The sequence below is a fragment of the Gambusia affinis genome, linkage group LG12, assembly GCF_019740435.1.
Source record: "Gambusia affinis linkage group LG12, SWU_Gaff_1.0, whole genome shotgun sequence".
NCBI classification, from domain to species: Eukaryota; Metazoa; Chordata; class Actinopteri; order Cyprinodontiformes; family Poeciliidae; genus Gambusia; species Gambusia affinis.
Window position 1 is genome coordinate 2,240,815 of NC_057879.1, and position 20,551 is coordinate 2,261,365.

A 20,551-nucleotide genomic window follows, 5' to 3' on the forward strand; every position below is an offset into this window, starting at 1 on the left:
CTTCTCTCCTTGATGTAGCACACAACTGTATGCTTCACAGTAGCAAACTGCCAAAGAACCCTGCTTTTACAGAGGTTTATAGATTCACTTTTACAAGTTTATTTTATTTAATGATCCAAATGACATTCTTTTCTTCCACACCTAGTTAGTTTTTGTTAAATAAAACCAGCTGTGTTATCCATCCTGTTTCTTGGTAAAGTTCAAGATGGTTCTTGTAGATTAAAGTATATTGAAAAGGAAAATATACTTGTTTTTCACCATGATTAAGTTTTAAATATTGCCATAAAAATGGGCCCACACCAAGTTATTTGTTTTTGTTTTGGCTAGAAAAAAACTGAAAGTGTTTTTGGACAACATTGACAAAGCTTCCCACAGCAACCCCCTAACCCCCACCAGAACCCCAAACCTGAATGTACGCGAGCGGCTACGCGTTAATGACTTCATCTAATCAGCTACACATGTCTGATCAAAGTTCTGTACAGCTTGGAGCCCACTGATTATTACTACCTTCACTACGGTCACACAGGTCAATCAGCAGAATTAATGTTCCTGCTAGTGGAGGCTTGCAAGATAAAGAGTTAGGTGTGGGCTATTTTGTTTTTTTTTGTTTTTTTAAATGGACTAAACCAATTAAATGTTTTCTCATTAGTTTTTATTCCAGTTTGAGAGGAAAATCATTCTTGAACGTTGATTTGTTCTCGATCGTGCTGTCCAAACTGGTGTGACCGACAGTGCAGCGCTTAGAGAAAGCTGCTTAACCTCTGGCACTGAGGTCTTGTGGTTCCCCTTCTAATCATCTCCTGCTTCCTCCTTGTTTGTCTTCTCTGAAGCCCCTTGCCCTGCAGAGTCCAATTTATTTTAAAACGCCTCCCTCTCCCCTCAGCTTCACCCAAAACTGTTTGTGTTGGAGCCCTAAATCAAGTGTTGGCTGTGAACTTCAAGTGGCACGGTTATGAAAATATTGCATGTGAGAGATGGACCCTGCAGAGGAAATGAGCACAATGCATCCCTGCCTTCTGGCTGAGTTGGGAACCCTCACGTTTTATTTAACATCAAGTAGCCCCGTGTCTGTCTGCATTGTCAGGATGTCAGTGACTGACTGTTGGTCAGGGCTCTGTGACTCATAATAAGTCTTTGATATTTATTGCCCCATCTGGCCTCACAAGTCTTAAGTTTAACAAATATCCTTTTGCTTTGGCAGGACAGAAGTCTCTGTGTGTATATACATGTGTGTGTTCTTGTCAGGTGATGTGAGGACATGTAAAAGCCAATCTGGGTGCTTCGTCCTTCTCTGGCTCTGCTCTCCTCGTTTTTAAAGTTTTGGATTAATCTCAGAAGTCTTCTGCAATGCTGGGAAGAAGTTAAACTTAACCGGAAGGTCTCCCTGTGTCGGCCTTTATTTAGTCATTGCGTTTCAGAGATTCACGTTTATCACACTGGTCTGTCGCAGTGTTATAACACAGGGATTCCAGTTGAGACATAGGAGTGTGTGCTTTGCAGTCTCTACTTTCGATTTCCCAGTTCCAAAAGTCTGCTAGTTAGTGTTGTCTGGAAGCTAAAGGTTGCCGAGAACATGTGTATTTATGGCTCCAAGTGCCAGACATCAAGTCATCAGTGGGATTCGAGAAATGCATCTTTGGTGGTCTGGTTCTGAGAAGAGAACTACACTTCAGTCCTATTAATCAATCTCTGCATACCTTCAGTTATATTCAAACCAATGGATTATCCTTTTAGAGCTCTGTGAACCACCACAACATTGTCAAACTACCAAATGTAGATATGCACCAATTATAAAATGTCATTATGGAGTTCTTGTGAAGCCATTATTCCCCAGACAGGTCAGAACCTTCTGAAATAAATAAAGGAATCAGAACCTTCTGGCTCAGAAGGTATATTGTAGAACTTTCTGCAGTTCTGTATTTCTGTTATGAATGCCTAGTATTTTATATTAGAAGCAGAGGAGACAACACACCAGTGTGTATGTGTGTGTAATAGTACAAGGTAAATACAATTTAGCTAATATTTTCAAGTAGTTAAAATGATTACAGCGACATTTTAAAACGTTTTAACATAAATATATTAATATTGACAATCAGCACTGCTATTTCCTGCTGGGAACATCTGTCTATGTAGTCTGTCAATTTAACTGACTGAAACTGGAATATTTAAAAAACATTGCAAACATTTCCTAGTTTATGCCAGACTTGGATGTTTATAAACCTTTACTGTAGTAAGTTCATCTTTCTGCTGAAAGTGTCACCATCTGAATAAATACCTTACAAGCCTTCATAGAACATAATTTAGATTAAAATTTTAGAATATGAAAATGGCTCATTTGGTAACAACTTCCGCACCAATGAGTGGTGAAGTTAAAACTACCGTTAGTTCTCAGATATTGGGTGTTCATAGATTGAAAAGAAAAAAAAACACTCAGCCAGTCGCTGAGACACATTTACAGAATAAGCTCTGACGTAGCAGCACTCCTTTGCACTGGTGGGTCTGTGCCTACACACAAAAGTCTGACGAATTTTTGAGGGTCAAACATCCAGCTCAGAAGGGAGGAGCACTCTACTTTTTTAGACTCTACTGGTCTGTAGTACTGACTCATGTCATAAAGCAACCTTTACATCTTGTTTATTACAGCCATACTTATATGTCAACGTTTGACAAAATTATGCTTTGGACAGCCTGGTTGATTTGCTCCAACCAGTAAACACACCTAATTAGCATTTTCTCTTTTTCTCTCTCTTTTGCAGCATTTAAAGGTTTCACTTAACAATTGGATGGAAGCATAACTAATGAAACATAAAATCAATTGATTGCAGTCACCAGCCAGTTTCTCAATGCATCCCTACAATAAATTCTGTTTGTAAACCTAAGAATGAAAACAACAAAATTTGTGCATATTCCCTCCTGTTCACTCTTCTGACAAACTTCCAGTCCTCATAGCAGGTCAGAAACACACATCCATCCTGAAGTCACACTTTTAGAAGTGACGCAGTCCACCATTTGGGTCACAGGTAAAACTGGGAGGAAATGGATTCTTGTTATTTGGACTGCCATAAAGGCAAGGGATAAGGAAGAGCTGATTCTGGAAGAAGTTAGTCCTGGAACATCAAAATCACTGGTGGCAGATGGACTTTTAAAATGCACTGAGCTTCTTTTTAATTGATTTGGTTTCTGTATGGATTAAAAAATTTTGAATATAATGTATCACAGCATTAACACCAAAACTAAAAAAGGATCTAATTGCTTATTAAATTTGTTTCCCTACATTTATAACAGAAAGGCAATAATTGATTCTATTTCTTCTAAAATAATAGAATACATAATGTATCCAAGTCTAAATTTAGTCCATGACAATTATTATCTTAGATGTATTTTGCTTGTCTTTATGTTAGAAACTACCCACTTTCTTTGCATCATTTTCCATAGAAGAAATTGTGAAAATATATCTCTGCTCTTTTCCGGAAGATGTTTTTATTTTAGCAGCTCTAAATGAATTTTATTTAACTGGACAGAGAGTACAAATTGCTCTTTGGATTGTAAAGGTTGCAGACCTTTACCTTAATGTTCCCAAAACAGCCGACTTCAGCGGTAGTGATTATAGTCCATCCATTTTCTATACACCCTTCTTCCCTAATGGGGTCGGGAGGGTTGCTGGTGCCTATCCCCAGCTAACATTCCGGGCGAGAGGCGGGGTTCACCCTGGACAGGTCGCCAGTCTGTCGCAGTAGTGATTATAGTACTTCTATATATTGTTTGGCAAAAATAAAATTAAAGAAAAACATCTGCACATAGCTTTACAGAAAAACATTTTGCATTGGTGCAGGAATGCTGTATTCCTTGATACATTTTGAAGCCACGCCGGCTGTCAGGCAGATCCCAGGTTGTAAACGTCTAAGCCTTCGGCTCTGGGCTGGAAATCTGCTGGAACCAAATGTCATTCTGGCACATCAGCCGGGTTTTAGTGAAAATGTTTGATTGAAATTTTATCTGGTTTCTTATTAATCCCACCTTTTGTGATTAACACCACTCTGTAAATGTTGTACAGATAAAAACAAAAAAGCAACTTTAGTGTAGTGAGGGTGCACAACAGGCTTATTACTCTTAAGGTTTTTTGAGTTTGTATTTTAAAATGTCATTATTTGTAGTTTATATCTGAAGTAATGGGGTTTTCCTCCATCTTTCCTTGTAGGTTTGTGAAGCTAGCACCCATGTTCCTCGACCGGAACTTCAAACAACACACAAAAATCAAAAACTACCTGCCTCCATTTGGCATCAAAACTCAAGGTAAAGTATTTTTCTGTCTTCCATTCGTGTTGATATGCGCTGTACTGAGAGCTTCTTAGACTGTTTCACTTTTGCCATATGTTACGTCCACACAGGGCACAACATATTTGAGGACACGAAGACAAAAATGAGGATTGAAACGTATTTTATTTCACCACTCTCTGGACCTTTTCTTTATCTTCTTTTTCCTGTGAAGGAAGAGAGAGAACCAATCCTCAGTGTTCCCCGTGTCCCAAAAAACAAAAGAAAACAAAAATCCCAAAGTAGAAACAGAAAGTTGGACCTGATGAGCCGATCAAAAGGAACAAAACGATACAGCAGGGGGCCAACCCTATACAGGGCCGTCGAAGCCTCTGCTAGTACCGGACTACAAAAAAAGAAACTACTGAAAAGGAAAATTCGAAAACAGGACAATCGGTCCCACCAGGTCAAAAATCCCAACTTAACAAAGGGCTAACAAAAACTACCGTGAGGCAGGCTGGAGACGTCAAATCGCATGCATCCTAGGTGGTGGTTGGAAGTGGGCGTCGCCGTTACCTGGCGCAACCCAGCCTATTTATAGGCGGTCCAACAGCGTCACAAATTAACAAACCAAATTAGAATAAATGATTATCTAAACTCCAAAGTACATTAAACAACAAAACGCCATACAACTAAAGTAAATACAAAACGATCCAAAAGAAAGAAAATAGAAATAAATACAATGTGCCGAAAGCACATAACACATAGAATGTTCTATGCTCCTCAGACTCAAAAACAATATTGTTTTTTCAGTTCTGCCTTTTTTGTTGAGTTGCACATTTGGCAGGAAATGTTTTGCTGCCATGGTCTCAAGCCTTGTCCTAAGATGTGTTAGAAATAACATGCATTCCTGGTAACCCACCTGTACATTTTTCCATGGTTTGGTGATCATCAGACCATAATGACAGCAGAGTGCTTATACATTCCCTTGATTGGTTTATTGATGGACTGTTAGAAATGCCAGGGGTTTTTTTAACACAAGAAGTTACCTGAATGTTACACGCTCATTTATTGTTTGACTTTTGGGTCTGTTCCAGTGACTGGCTTCTTATGGATCTGAACAGAAGTCACAATAAAAAGCACATTTTTGTCTAGTTAGTAAGTCAGAAAATGTCTTATCAGAGCTTGTATCAACAGGGAGCGATTGAAAACATAAAGGCTCTTAATTTGAGCAAGTTTCCACATTTATCACGGCACAGCGAACTGCTGGCAGAGGGGATGACTGTGAATGAACGGTAGTTTTGAGGAGATGTTTGACTGTAGTCTGGTCAGTGTGGTCTGTAAAAAAAAACCAAAAGCCTCATCACAATGTTGATGACTATGGACACTTTGAAAAGACCTTCTTACAGCTTTTCTCACTCATGCCTTTTTATGGCCACACTGCCAGATTTATGGTGCACGTAACGTTCCTGTTGACACATTCCCCCACCTGAACTGTGGATCTCTGCAACTCCTCCAGAATTACCATAGGCTTAATGTTTGCAGTTGCTCCAAACAGAGCTCTGTGAAATCTCAGAATATTGTTTAATAAGCTAACCCTGTTTGGTGTATTGTGCAAAATCCCAATCAAATACAACAATGCTCATTGCTAAAGCAATAAAATGTTACATAATATAAGAAGAATGGATACTATAAGACAAAACGTATCAAAAGGATAAAGGAATAAAAATACTTCAGCTGCAGTAGTTATTTTTGACATATAGGAAGCGAGAGAAGGGAATATTGAACAGAGCTGTGATTGTGTTCCCATGTTGTTTTTGCCAGCATAACCACGTCTGGTACTTGATCTAGTCAAGCTAATCTGTCTGTGGACGCAGCACACCTAGCTGGGGCTCATAGGCAACTCTATTTACAAAAGTTGGAAATAGCTAGCTTAGAACTCAACCCATACCGTCTCCCCCCTGGCATGTTTGTTGATTTGGTCAAATCACAGACTTTGCCTTAATTCATGTCACATGATTTTAAACCACTATCATAAGTGTTGTTTCCCCCCAGAACAGACCTAAAACCCAGTTTTAACTAGGTTTTTTTTGTACATGGTAGGTTACTTGATGGTGGGGAATCTCTACTATTGTTGCCAATGAGTGGATGTGTACCTTTTCCATAATAGCATCATCCTAATCTTACTCGTGAAGTATATTAACGTTACTCTTCTTGCCTTGTAAACAGCATTCGCTGCAAATCCGGAGTGAGGCGCTTTCTGAAGAGTGTGTTGTCACATTGCAAACCCTCACTTGGTGTTTCTATCTATTTTAAATAAACAGTGAGAGCTTGTTATCCACTTGAGCTGTAAAATTTCAGGTAGTCACTTACAAACCTTGTTGCTTATATAGCAATTTATCATACCACGAGATTTTCATAGCACCTACTTCTGCTATCGTTATCAAGAGTCATTGAGCATAGTTGTTAAGTAGCAGACAGTATTGGTATCGTCTTGTCTTGTTAGCTACTACCACATTAGTTTTGACTCTTTTTGGAACATACAGGACCCGGTTCTTACAGCAGTCGGTGTCTAATCTTTTTTTCCCTCAGCAGAATGCACAGCAGGCTTCTGTTTGTCAGAATTGTTTTTAGGCAGTATTTTCAGGATAACGACTTTAGCTGGCAACTTGCTGTTCTACAACATCCTAGCTGTAATGCTTTAGCCTGAAGAGATCGTTCTTGCACGTTGATCTTACTACATTGCACCACTTCAGATATCTTGCCAGTAGACACCACCATGGGAACTGAGAAGATAACATTAATCTCTTTCACATGTTTCCAATACTTCCTTGCAGAAGGCACAATGAATGTTACCTTTGTGCTCAGGCGAGTTCTTTGCTGTCACTTGAACACTGAAATGCACACATTCTTCCACACAGCTATTATGAAAAGAGCACTCCCTGTGTGAGTGTTACACCTGGTTTCTGTTTTCTCCATGGACTGTGATGGCAGTGGCTTTTCCCTTTGAGTTGTACTCATGTGGAGAGATGATACGTGTAGATCTTGAATAGAACGCCACAAAGGATTCCAAATTGAGAACATGGAGTGGTGATGGTGGGCGGGAGTTTATTTTTACTACTTATTGTGCCAAGAGGTATCTTTGTCATACGTCCGACGCACCCTCAGAACAGATTTTCTGTTACAGTGACTTAGGTTAATTTTAAAATGTATCCAATTTTTTAAATTTGTCCTCCTTTGGAAAAGGTTTTGCTTATCAAATATCCAGCATAAGAGTTTTTTATGTTGATGAACTGTGGTGCAAGGCTTAATTTTTTTTCTTTTTAGTTGATTTCCTATGTAAATCTTAGACTAAAAGTGTATCAGTTCCATTTTGCAAACAAAATGCTGCATCAATATCACTGTTACTTTACCAAATAGAGGTCACATGACCATCCTGCTCCAGAAACATGAATGACAAGATGGAGATGAACATTGGTTATTGATGTCAGTCTAGTTTTGCTTATCAGACCAATACTCATGTGAAAAAATTACTAACATTGGCCAATGCCATGTTAGTGCCAATATGCTGTACATCACTAATTGACAGTTCTGTTTAAAAGTATAGAAAAAATTATTACAGACTAAAAATTATTCATTGAGGGTAAAGTCAGCAACAAATATATTACCAGTGTTGGCATGTTTAATATATCACATTGGACCAGTCCTAGTCAAACGATGTTCCAGAGAAATGTGTTCAGACACAAAGAAAGTTCTACCGCTGGTCATCTGGAGTATTGATGCTTTTAACGTTCAATCAAGAATGAATTCAGAACATTCCTGATTGTTTTGGAAGTATGTTGTAGATCATAAGAAATCACTTACTTTCAGTGCTGGTAAACAAGGAATTCTTAAAAGCTAGCAACAAGTTGACAAATATCATTAACCACATAACATTTTACCATTGTTGTTATCACAAATGATTATAGTATGTTGGCATAAAAGCGACTTCAAAAGACCTTAAAGGGTTAGTTCAGAGTTTGTGATGCAAGGTTCTGTGAAGTCATTATTGGTAATAGTTTCCTTACAGGTAAATAGTGGCGTGATATGGTGTCACTCAGTTTGTTAAAATTGTAAACAGTCAAACAAACGGCACCTATTTAGTTAGTTCCAGAAATTTAAAAAAGTCTAACTACAAAATTTCGGTATTAGTGGAATATAATGTTGGTGGATATGACGAGGTTACAATTTACTAACAGAAAAAAAAGTTTTTTGTTTTTTTTTTTCAGCCAAGCAACATTCTTGTTTCTATGTGAAGTGGCCTTGGTTGAGTCTACCGTTTGTGTCAGTGCAATTATTATCCACCATTCAATCATTAACCAATGGAACCTTCTTTATATTATTTTAGGACATTCTTTCTAGCCCTGTTTGTTATTTAAAGCTTCTAGAGTCCTTCTGTTTTACTGTTGAAGAGTTTTGTTGTTTTTTCTTTTTTCATAATCTGGGACCAGTGTCTGGACCAGCAGCCATTCGTCTTTGACTTCATTGTGAGACATGCTTGTCTGAAATGTTTAGCTCATACATAAAACAATTAGTCTCTATGCTGTTGTCTGGAGCAGAGTGTGGCCCACTGTGATTTTTCATTCTTAGACCCGCCTGGATCCAGGTGTGGTCCTCTTCCTTGTGTTTATGCTGCTTGCGGTGATGCGTGATGGCAGACATCGACACCACATCCAAACAGCAAGCTGTGGCTCGGCAGGTTGATCATGAGGACTTTCGGTTGGGGTGGAGGGGCTGTAATGTCCTACAAACAGCCTTCAGCCTCCTCCCTCTGCCCCTTACTGTCACCTCTATTGTTTGTTTTGACTCCTCTCTTTAGCCTGTGTCATTCGGGGTTATCGAAACACGTGGTGCAAAAAAAATAAATCAATAAATCCAATGTAAAATTTTTTTTTGTCTTTTGGGTGGAAAAATAGATTATAAACAGCAGTAGTTTTCATTTGAGGGTTGTATTTCATTAAGGAAAAAATGCTGTTCAAACTGACCTCCACTCTTCTTTATAGAATTATTGTAATTTGGCCAGGATGGAAGGTTGTTGAGCAAAATTTAAGTCTGGTTTTTAACATTTCAAATCTTACTTTTTTTATTATTATTATTATAATAATAATAATAAATAAATTTTATGTTAAACTAAGATTCTGGACTTATTGGTTTACTTTGAATCAGTAGTTATGTTTCCATCCAAATGTCGTGTCTCAAAAACAGAAAATTAGAATTAAGCACATTTCCATGTTCTGGTTTGGAGCGAATCAACCAGGCTGTGCATTCAGGGTCTTGTTAGATGTTGATGTTTAGCAATGCTGTAAAAACAGGAAGTAGTAGAAGTGGTTGCAAACCAGCATGAACCACACATCTCAGAAAAACAGAGAGAGCTTTTCAGGAATGGGTTATTCTGTAACCTCAACCAGCATTGGCAAGGTTGCATTATGTCTGGAGACGCCAGAAATAACTGATCAGTTGTGTGAGGTTAAATATTTGCTACATCTCAACTTATTCAGCAAATGTATTTCTATATCCACGTTAGCAAAATAACACTTGTCCTGAAAAGCCCAAAAAAAAACCTAAAAAACCCCTCCTCAAGTGAAAGTGAAAACTGTTTTCTGAAACTGAAGAAGTTATTTTGAATTTTGCTGTTTCCATCAACCTTTTTTAGTGTGATTCACACAGAGCCAGGTTGGTTTGGATTGCTTTTTAACTTATTTAATATAATCATAATGCCAAAACAATTTGTTTTGTTTATGCGTGATGGAATTTTTAGTCTGGTTGAATTTAAATAGTTTTGAGCTAAAACATCAAAGTGTGCCAGATAACAAACATCTGCATCTTTTCACGGCATCTATTGAGTTAATCTGTAATGGAATCTGCACTCTGAATTGTTGTGGAAGACAAATTGTAGATTGGACGACCCTAAAAATACAGGCACAGAAGAATTAAATAACTATCTAATGCTGGAAGCATGACTCAGCAGAATGTCTTGTTGAACACGACAGCTATGTGTGCTATGGCCAAACATCCTCCTTCCTCAGAGCCACGCATGGAGACGAGCTCACCATCGCAGGCTGGACCTGGAGAATGTTCTTGTTTAAAAGCAACATTCCTCCCTTTTATAGGGAGTTCTTACATATACACACATTCCAGCCTAAAGCATCCATGTCTGCTTCGTTCATGTTTATTCCTCTTTAGAACTTCTATGCCTTACTGATCGTTGATTGGACCAGTATTGGAATGAATGGAGTGAAGTGTCCTCTCCTCTAGTCTTTAGGACCATGTGGTTGGAGATATCGCCGTGATTTTGATCCTCCTTGGCATGTTCTCATCTGTTAAAGGAGTAATTTTCACACTTTTTAAACATTTCATCATCTTGATTTTAGAACATCTGCTTATCTTTTATGTTAAACTAAGATTCTCCATGTACCGCACTGAGCAAAAGATTTATTTCTTGTCTGTAGATGTGCAATGCATGAGTTGAGGAGTTTAACACTAATGTAGTTGGTTCATTTATCTCTCAAAGATATGTATTTATATACAAACTGAACGGGATAAAAACATACCTAATATATTTTTAGCTCGTATGTTCTTGTTTGGATTCCTAAAATGTTCCATTTGCAGCGTAGGAAAGTTTTCCGTGTCTCCATGTCATTGACTTTTTCTGTCCTCATTTTGCAGAGAGAATAATCGACAACATTTTAAGTGAAACAAAAAGTTTTGGACTCGGGGAGGACCTCGACAGGTACTCACTCATACCCGCATTACTATCATGTGTGAACTTTTCTCTGAGTTACTGACTTCTGCTTCTTTCCTCCCAGTCTCAGCTGTAAAAGATGCATCATAGTGGGAAACGGGGGGATCCTGTACAATAAGTCTTTGGGCTCCCGTATAGATGAATATGATGTTGTTGTGAGGTAAGACGAAGCAAGTATTAACAAGGGTAGAAAAAAATAAGCACAGTTTTGGGTTTTCAGCCACAGTAATCGTCATTTGTCCCTCAACAGCTCTTAAAATTGGGTTGATGTAACATAAGAGCAGTGGGGTTAGTATTTGAAGGATTAAACAAAAATACAGAAGTACTTACTGGGAAAGCTAGCTCCAATCCTTTGACTTGTCTTGTTAGAGCTACTGCTAAATAAAAATATATTTGAATTAAAGACCACTTTTATGAAAGCAGGGGTCTTGCAGTATGGTGAGCTGGTTTTAGCTGTGTGTTATCACACCAAAATGTAAAGAGAAACAACTAGGGGCAGTTATTACAGATTTCTGGCCAATAACCGATCTTTAAAAAGCATAAACTGCTAATCCAGATGTGTTATATTTTTGTGTGTGTGTGTTTTTTGTTTGGTTTTGGTTTTTTGTCTGTAATGTTGCTAAATCTAGCGACAGTATGACAGAGTTGGCAACATTGGGCTGCCTATTGTTAACTGCACCGATGTAGCCATGACCTGTTGGGTGGGCCTGTCAGTCAGCCCTCTGACCGCAGAGACAGATTGAACAGTGACTGGTTTTCAGACCTCTGCGGAGGTTGATGAGACCGGTGGAAAAGATCGATTTCGCATGTCTGTATCTGCCAATCACCCAAAATTGAGGAATTTGGGGCCAATGCATTGGTGGACTCCTAGAAACAATTTTTTTTGTCCAGTGATCTGGAAAGACCTTAAAGACCATTTTCAAACCCTGAAGAATATTCACAAGTTGGACAGTTAAGACCGTTGATGATCAGCTGTATGTTGCTTAGGAAAATTACTAAAACCCAAGAGCCTCATGTCGCTGTGCAAACCTCAGCTAGCATAGCAAATATTAAAGTTTATTGATATCCTTAGAAAACTGAACAAATGTGACTTTTTTCAGGGTTCCCAAAAATATGCCTATTTTTAATTTTTATTTTTTTTATCAATATAACGTAACATGATGATTTAGGTTAATTGTTCTCCAACCAACCATCACATAAGTCTAGATGTTTGGATGCAATAAAACATGTTCTTTTAGAGAGATCTGAATTGGGTAAAAGAGTCCATTAATGTATTACCAATGATTAAGCACAGTAGTGGATGGGTGATCATTTCTGGTTGTTTTACAGTCACTGAGTGAAGCACAGACTCCTCTGTATTCCAAAGCTTAGTCATCAACAGAACAATGATCCAAAACAACAGCAAACCACCAATCAAATGGCTTCATTAGCCCTGCCTTCAATCTTAACAAACTGCATTATTGAACTATAAAAGTGAGAAACAAATGTCTGTAAACATCAACATAAAGAAACATTTTAAAGAAAAGTAAGCCCATAATCCTCCTCAACATAAGACTGCCAAAACCGATTATATTCTTTTTACATACAGTTTCACTTCCTTGGCTTTTTGCACACAGCTTCTGTTTTTTTTTTTTTGTTGTTTATTTTTCTTTTTTTTTTTTTAGCTGCTATTCAGTAGATATGTGTGTACCACATTGAGTTCAGCACTTTGTTTCAAAGCAATTTACAAATAAAATTATTATTATTAACTTGTTGAGTTTGCATTTTGCATAGGTAGTGACTTTGTAAGAATTTTATGATTTTGGTTTGGAACATGTGAAGAAAGTATGGATATATTTGTAAATATTGTGCGTAAAAATATGGAGTTAAGGAGTATAAAGCTATTGGTTCATGGAAAAAAAAAAACAGTCTTATGAATGATTGACCTATGTGGTGGTAAGGTCACATGATTAAAAAAGTTATTTTTCCTCAGTTTTGAGAATTTTGAATAAACTCAGAATATTTCAGTTTAGCTACGCTTTCTGGCTTCATGCTTTGTACTTGAATGAAGCCTCCACAGCAGGCACACATTTTTTATCAGCTTTTCTTCTAAATTTGTGATATTCTGTTCAACTTAATGAACTGTCTTTATAAATTTAGCACATGCACCAATGACTAGGCTCTGATTTCCTTACTTCTGGGTGATCGGCCAATACTTAACAATCTTATCCACTGATCTCATTTCCCTCCACAAATGTCTGATAATCAGAGCCACTGTTCCCTCTTGCTCAGACCTGCCCACCAGGTCACTTCTGCAGTATATAAAATAAAATCGGTATCGACAGGTCAGACTTTTTACAAAATCATGACCAGCCAAACCAGCCAAATTGCAATCGGTGTACCCCTAATTTCTACACTGGGTATTTGTGATAATGTGAGTTTTTCTGACACCATCTAACTCAGATTTGGAGTTCTCCTCAGATAACGCTCAGAATTTGAGTTTATTAATTCAGTAAGACAGATCATTGTTATCTTTGACATCTTGAGAGTAACGTTCAGCAGTGTACAGATTCCTTTACCAGTATATAGTTGAGCCGTAAATAAAGAGTTAATGCATTTTGGACTCACTCATGCTCTGCTTTTGTTTACAGGTTAAACGGTGCCCCAATAGCTGGTTACAAAAGAGATGTAGGGACCAAAACCACATTGAGGATTACCTACCCAGAGGGAGCAATCCAGAAATCTGAACACTATGAAGGCGACTCACTCTTCGTCTTTTCTGCTTTCAAACCAATTGATTTTAAGTGGCTGAAAAACATGGTCTTCAAGGAAAAACTGGTAAGCAGAACACCATGTTCTTCTTGTACTAAAATTCCAAATGCTGTGCTGCTTTGATTCTTTTTTTGAGCTTAGGATAAAACAGGTATATAGACATATATAAAGTAAGGGTGTCTGCATATCCTTAAAAAGTCTAAAAACATCTTAAATTAATAAAGTAAGTTGGCCTTAATATGTCGAAGGATATAAAGAACTATTCATGTCTTAAAGAACTACTTAATTTTTTTCTACATTTTTTTTTCACTCTCTGGACTTTGTTGTCATGCAAAGGTTTGAGTCACACTCTGACATCATCATTGCGTTTTGTGACCACGGACTCTTGAAGTTACCGGTAACTCACTGCTAACATACCCTAGCTAGTAAGCTAGCTTTTTTTGCATCTGTTATGAGTAAGTGCAAAATTTTTGGCAGTTGGCCAGACGAAGTTTGTGCATTTCTGTGGAGATGTGGGTCTTGGATTCCATTCATAATGGTCTTATGCTTTGATTGGTTGTGGATATATAAACAGAGAAAACATGACGTTGGTGTTCATAAAGCTGTATTGATCCTCAGTTTTCTGGTCCATTTCCCCAGCCAAGTAATTTGATTGAAGAGTGTTGAGTGAAGATGAGAATTGATGACGCGGCACTGAAGTGAAATGCTTATGTCCTTTTCTTTATGACCGTGGGGAGCTGGAAAGCTTTTTAAGCATTAACCCCCCAGTTTAATTCCAAAGACTTTCATATCACATAAGTGAGAGCAAACTGGCTGGACTTTATCACTGTAAATTGTGTTGAGCACAGATATTTTTAGGAGACATTGGGTTCTTTATATTCATTGTAATGAATAATCCTATTTTTTCTTTACCCTTGTGGATTGCTGATGCTCCAGCTCTATTGAGTCAGATTACATTAAGTCCACTCAGCACCCAAGAAAAAAGACTTTACTGAGGAAAAACCTACAACAGCTCCTATACTGAAGGTTTTCACCAGAAATAAAGCTGTTATGCATTTTGTCCTGTTATCTATTCATTACAAGTAATAAATACGTGCAAGTTTGCATGTACATTATTGCGTACTTTTCAATTAATTTAATTTTTAGTTGTGATGGTGCAACATAAAATACAAAAGAGACAAAATCCTTCAATCAGAAAAGTCTATTTCAACCAGTCGCTAGTAAAGATTCCTACTGCTCAGTTAACCACTTTTGCACCTTTGGTAGCTTAGAGTAACAGTTGAAATTTAACTACAGGAGGAGTTAAATTTCTCAGGCCTGGATTTAAGTGACCGGAATTCTTCGAAGCAGGATTGTTCTTTCTAATCAGAAAGCAAAAAGTTGGAAAAGAACTCCATACAGCTGGGACTTTCACAAACCAGCTGATTTCTCAGACTAAAACAAAATGAGAATGAATAAGAAAATTCAGGTTAAAACCAGAAATTAATAACGTTCTTCCTGGATGGACATCAAAGAAAAAGCCAGTCTGCCTAATAGTGTGAGAAGGGCAAAGATAGAGAGGATAATAGCTGGGAAAAAGAAAATAAGTTGAAGGTAAGCGAATTGGTGGAAAATGGCTTACTTGGCTGGCTGATGGTCTCTCCAGCCTTTGATAGGGCCCAGATTTTCTGGCTTGTCAGTGGGAGAGGACAGTGGAAATGGCTGCTCCGGATAATTGATCTGGCCTCTGGCGTCAGCCTCAATCTCCTTTGAACTGCAGAGGAAGGAAGAATGTCTCTGGTGGGTTAATAATCAGGGGCACTCTGCAAAAAAAGGAAAAAGAAAATCCTTAAGCAAATGTTTTCTTTTTAAGTCAAGATGAGGGTGTCATTCTTGTACAGTTAGAAATGAATAACCGATTTACCTTTTTGATTTGACTAGAAGAAGGTCTGTTTGTCTTGGAAGAGACTCAACTGTTGCACCACAGTTTATATTTCAAGATCTGTCATCAGCGTGTGGATGATTCATTATGGAAGAAATTATAATCACCATTAGTCTGATCCGCATTGGAATCAGGATTATTAAAACAATTACTCATTGGGCTATAAAAACAAAGAAAGAAATTAATGGCTGTGACCATAAAATTCTTCCTGATGTATTTTTGTTGAATCGTGTCTTAACGCTCTATTCCCCTAAAATAAATATATCTGTATTTATTTAGAAGTACGCATTGAAATGCAACTCATTTTTTAGTAAATATATGCATATATTGCATTTCAACCTTCCATGGAAACTAAAACACAACTTGACCAGATATGACAAATATCAAAACATATTCAGTTACAAAGAAATTAAAAGTATAACATTTTGAATTAAGTTAACTGCAGGGTGTGTAATTAACAAAATTTTAATCAAAAAAACACATAGACAAAATGAGCAAAATTTTCAATTCAGAAACTCTTTGCTTCAGAATTATTTCAGAAGTATAAATACTCATATGAGCTCCACAACCAGCTTTCCAGTGTTTCAGAAAGATGTATTAGTTGTATTTGTGGAAAACAAATACAACTAATTGTTTTTTAAAAAATTTTAGTATTAAAGTCCTGACCCTTAAAAATTGCCACTAGTGCCAGTTTTTTAGCCAGCTCTAGCTTGGATTTGATCAATCTTCTATCAGCCAGTACTAAAGTACCAAATCTCTTGAGGAGAAAAAACTTTTTTTTTCCAAGGCATTATTGCAGAAGCACTAATCATTTGTCGACTCAAATAAGAACAGATCAGACCTTCTGTTTACATTACACGCATTGCAGTAGTATGAATATATCCACCAGGAATCTGTTAAAAACGCTGCAACTAAGGCAGAAATGATTGTGTTTCCATGGTGACACAGTGTTTATCTATGGATTCTCGGTCTTGGCCAAAACATGAAAGGTGCCGCTGGTATCCTGTCTCCGTTGTAGCTGACTTGCAATCATCAAATCAAAGTGCAGTGGAAATATAAAGAGGTAGTTATCTGTCTAAAGGTTTCTTCTGGGAAATGTTCCAAAAATAATAACTCATAAATACTTTATTTACTTTATTTTGTGCTTCTTTCTTTCATTAAATATGAAACATGAGGCTGTTGTTTAGGATACAGAGCAGGAAATCCTCATCAAGTCACAGCAAGCTTCTCTCCTTGTTTTTCCATTCTGAGGGATTCAGATTCTGAGGGGAAACACAGTGTCCTTGTGGACAGTTGAGCATCTCTAATTGGTGTAGTTGGGAGTTTCTTTTTGTAATCTGGACATTTACAGTTGGAAGGGATGCTAAAACTCCTTCACTTGTTTTACAATGGAGATGGTTTCCTATTTTATTGGTTCAATTCAATACAAATTTTTCCATGTGTGGAAGCTTTGGGTTGCAAAGCCGTGCTGTCTGAAGTGACTCAGGCAGCCACTGGTACTTGACTCTTCTGAACTGTTGTTATGGCTTTTTACATGCCTGGAGTGCAGGGTCGGAAGTCTGAGCCGAGTCCAGTTAAGAGGGGCAATTTCCCAATCTACCATTTAGTGTTCTGTATACTCTGCCAAACAAACACATGTAAGCTCCCGCCAGCTCTTTCATTCACAAACCTGCAAACTGGAAACTGAGGGGAGTCTGTTGTGGACTGCATTCGTAATCAGTGGTGCGGCATCAAAAAGCTTCCTGAATCTCTCATTACCGCTCAGTAATTATTCTGCGACTCGGCTTCGTCACTCCTCCAAAGTCTGACCCAACGCCTACCTGATTGTGCCGTTGGATGCTGTTTACACATGTGCTCAAACACCATCTCCACACTCGTTGGTACCAAAACTTTCTTCTTCTTTTTTTTCTCAGTGTCTTCATTTCAGTTTTTTTTTTGCCTTGAATTCTCACAGGCAGTTAATGCACTTGCAACCACAGCTGTTTGTATATGCGGGGTTATTCTTAAACAGAACCATCGAAGGATATACAGCTGGTTGTAAACACGGGGTTTGAAGGTGGAGGGTTGGTGTTCTCTCCCTGGTGTTTGTTTACAGGAGCTTTCCCTGCTCACTCCGGGGCCGAAAGATGAATGATGGATGCAGACAATTTGAGGAAGAGAGCACTTCTCCTTTAATAGAAATAGAGGCAGGGGTTCCTCCTTAGAGGTAGCTAAATGTTATAAGAGGACTGGGATCGTAAAAACATTTCCTTGGCATTGTTAGAAAGAGAGTTTCCAAGGAATTACTGAAAAGTCGAACCAGGCATCACAAGCTTCTTGATAAACTTTTGTTTTCTTAAATATTACAATTATATACCTCTGGTAATCTCCGTGTACTATCCAGATTTTCAAAATTAATAAACCCGACATTTCTGATCCAAAACGTTGACTATAACTCTTGTCACAGAGGCGCAGTGTAGGTGACTAGGCAGATCTTTTTAAGAATAAACATCTGGTAAGCATCTCCAAAAAACATGGATACACGCAGTCGTAAATATTTACATACTCGTAAACAAAAATTTTTAGCACAAAATGCCCGACTAACGTGCTGCATCGATGTTGTTAATTAAAAGGGCTTTTAAAAATAAAACTCTTGGCGTTTGTGCTGAGCTTAAATTTCACAAGGTACAATACGTGCTGATGTTTTTAGGATGAACATTTCGCACATCATCATGAAGCTTTACACCAGATGATCTAACTGGATTGAGCGCTTTGTAGAAATAATAAAACCATCGGCATACTCCCACAGTTTATCATTTTGACTTTTACATCATTGATGTGTGTCATAATTCTGCACCCAAATAGGCAGATAAATCTGGACATAAACAATTGCTTCAAATTAGAGTTATGAAAAAAATGAAGGAAGTTTTGGCTGTGTGTGCAACTTATTAGAGAACAATTATAGTCATTTTCACCAATAAAGGGAGGTCATTTGTAGAAAGAAGATTTCCCCAGTATCCAGTTTTTTCAACTGCACTGAGCTCTTCTAGTTGGGTTCAGAGGTATGGTGTGAATTAAGTTTTTGTAAAGGTTTGAGTTGGAGATATACTTGTAATGGTCCAGGTTATGGAAAATGTCTGGGTTAAGGTGGCAGCTAAAAAGAATGGAAGTCAATACAAAATTGTTGAACCAATAAAAAGTACAAGAATTTTTGCGTATGCGTTTTGTCTTACTGCAGCTGGCTTTCTGGATGAAGTTGAAGCATTCATGCAAACACATACACTCCTAGGCTGACATGGTGCCCATTTGTGCTCTTTTTGGCTAAAGTTTTTAATAAAATAAGAAAAAAAATAGATAAAATGTAATAATCTTAAAGCCTTACACGGAAAATTAAAGGTAAACGTAAATTTTTACTTGTATATGAAATTGAAATGTTTTTATATTTGGATATTTTTGTCATGTACCAAGCACGAATGAGCAGTACTTTTTTTTCTCTTAATTTTTTATTTTATTTAAAAGGGAAAACCATATCTTCTGTTTCATGTTATAGTTGAAGTGAAGTTAAAAAAAATTTTGTACAGTAATATCAAATTTTTTTTTTGTTTAATTACAACTATGGCCATATACCCAAAATTTGGACTAACAATAATGGTTAAACGACCACGCAACAAAAAGGAGTTGAGCCAAAAATGGGAATTGATTTTTACCCATTTCCCAGAAAGGCGTGCTGCACAAAGAGGTCCTCAGGGTAACAATGTTGTGAAGTGTTTGCTCGCTGTCATGGGAGTGGGTTTCACACACCGGATAACCCAGAGAGAGGCAGGAACTGGGAAAGCACTGTGACCTCTGTGGAGACAGAGGTCATGGTATGTGTCAAAAGACACCAGAGACAAATTGGTGTGTTTCAGATGCCAGGCAAACAAAAGACCAAAGATGCTTGGAATTTCATCGCTCTTGATTTCACCAACTGTAATCCCTCCTGCTGTGCACCTGACCTTTTAACACCTTTCTGTTTACCCTTTCAAACAATCTCTCTGTAATGATTCCTCTTCAGTGGAACTTGTGTGTGATGAGAAACTGCACCTTGTAAATCCAAATGCTCTGTGCGTACTCACCCCTAAAGGCCTCCAGACAACCTTAATTGGGATTGTTCTAAGTCCTTTGCTGCTGTTTTGGTTTTTAAATTGCTTCAAGTCGGCCTTCCGGCATTCAGTCCTCCTCATTTAAGTTATCCACTTCATAAAAAGCCAACACAACCACATCCTCAACTAGTTGTTTACAGGATAGAAGAACCCAGTTAGAGCCAAACAGTTCGATAGTTGTCTAGGATGCGAGCACATCTGCCTCTCCAGATGTATTATCTAATTATTGTAGACAATTTTCAAAATTAGGCCATAACTTTAAAAGCGAACACATACCGTGCCTGGTGTGAAGACAGTTAAGCTCCCCTCCTCGAAGTCTGTTTACAGGATAAGGCTTTAAAACCACCTGTAGGAACCAGCATATGTGAAGGAGAGCCTCCCTCCCTTATCTACAGTGTTTCAGCCCCGTTCATGACTGCTGTAATTTTCCCTCAGCCCCAGAGGAGCCACATATTGAGCTATCTGTTTCATTTGACACAGAGGAACATATTTGTTAAAACAGGAGTCGGGTTTCGTTGGCTTGTGCCACAAAGAAATTTAAGCCGCAGTGCAACCTAACTACGCTTTAAGCTGTAAAAGCAAGGCTAGAAATTGTACAGTTTACTTATTTAGACATTTTACGTCTGTTTTGGAAAGCATGTATTTAATTTTATGTGACAGGAAAAGGATGCAAGGGATAATGGGCATGCCCAGCCTAATTTAGGAACTTCACCAACGTTGTAA

At 37.8% G+C, this 20,551-nt stretch overlaps 1 protein-coding gene and 1 long non-coding RNA gene across 15 annotated transcripts in view; one reads left to right on the forward strand and one right to left on the reverse strand.

Moving 5' to 3' along the window:
• st3gal3b (ST3 beta-galactoside alpha-2,3-sialyltransferase 3b) overlaps nt 1-20,551 on the forward strand; it is a 61,988-nt gene that overhangs the window by 20,400 nt on the left and 21,037 nt on the right. For all 14 annotated transcript variants that reach the window (XM_044133006.1, XM_044133015.1, XM_044133012.1 and 11 more), the window contains 4 exons: nt 4,199-4,293; nt 10,960-11,023; nt 11,100-11,195; nt 13,666-13,852. In XM_044133006.1, the coding sequence (XP_043988941.1) occupies nt 4,199-4,293; nt 10,960-11,023; nt 11,100-11,195; nt 13,666-13,852 (442 nt within the window). The remainder of the gene's footprint in view (nt 1-4,198; nt 4,294-10,959; nt 11,024-11,099; nt 11,196-13,665; nt 13,853-20,551) is intronic.
• On the reverse strand, nt 8,531-20,470 carry LOC122840533. The gene is made up of 4 exons (XR_006372254.1): nt 20,105-20,470; nt 15,690-15,767; nt 15,408-15,588; nt 8,531-10,610 (listed from the first exon to the last, which is right to left on the reverse strand). It is a non-coding gene; the product is annotated as an uncharacterized LOC122840533 (long non-coding RNA).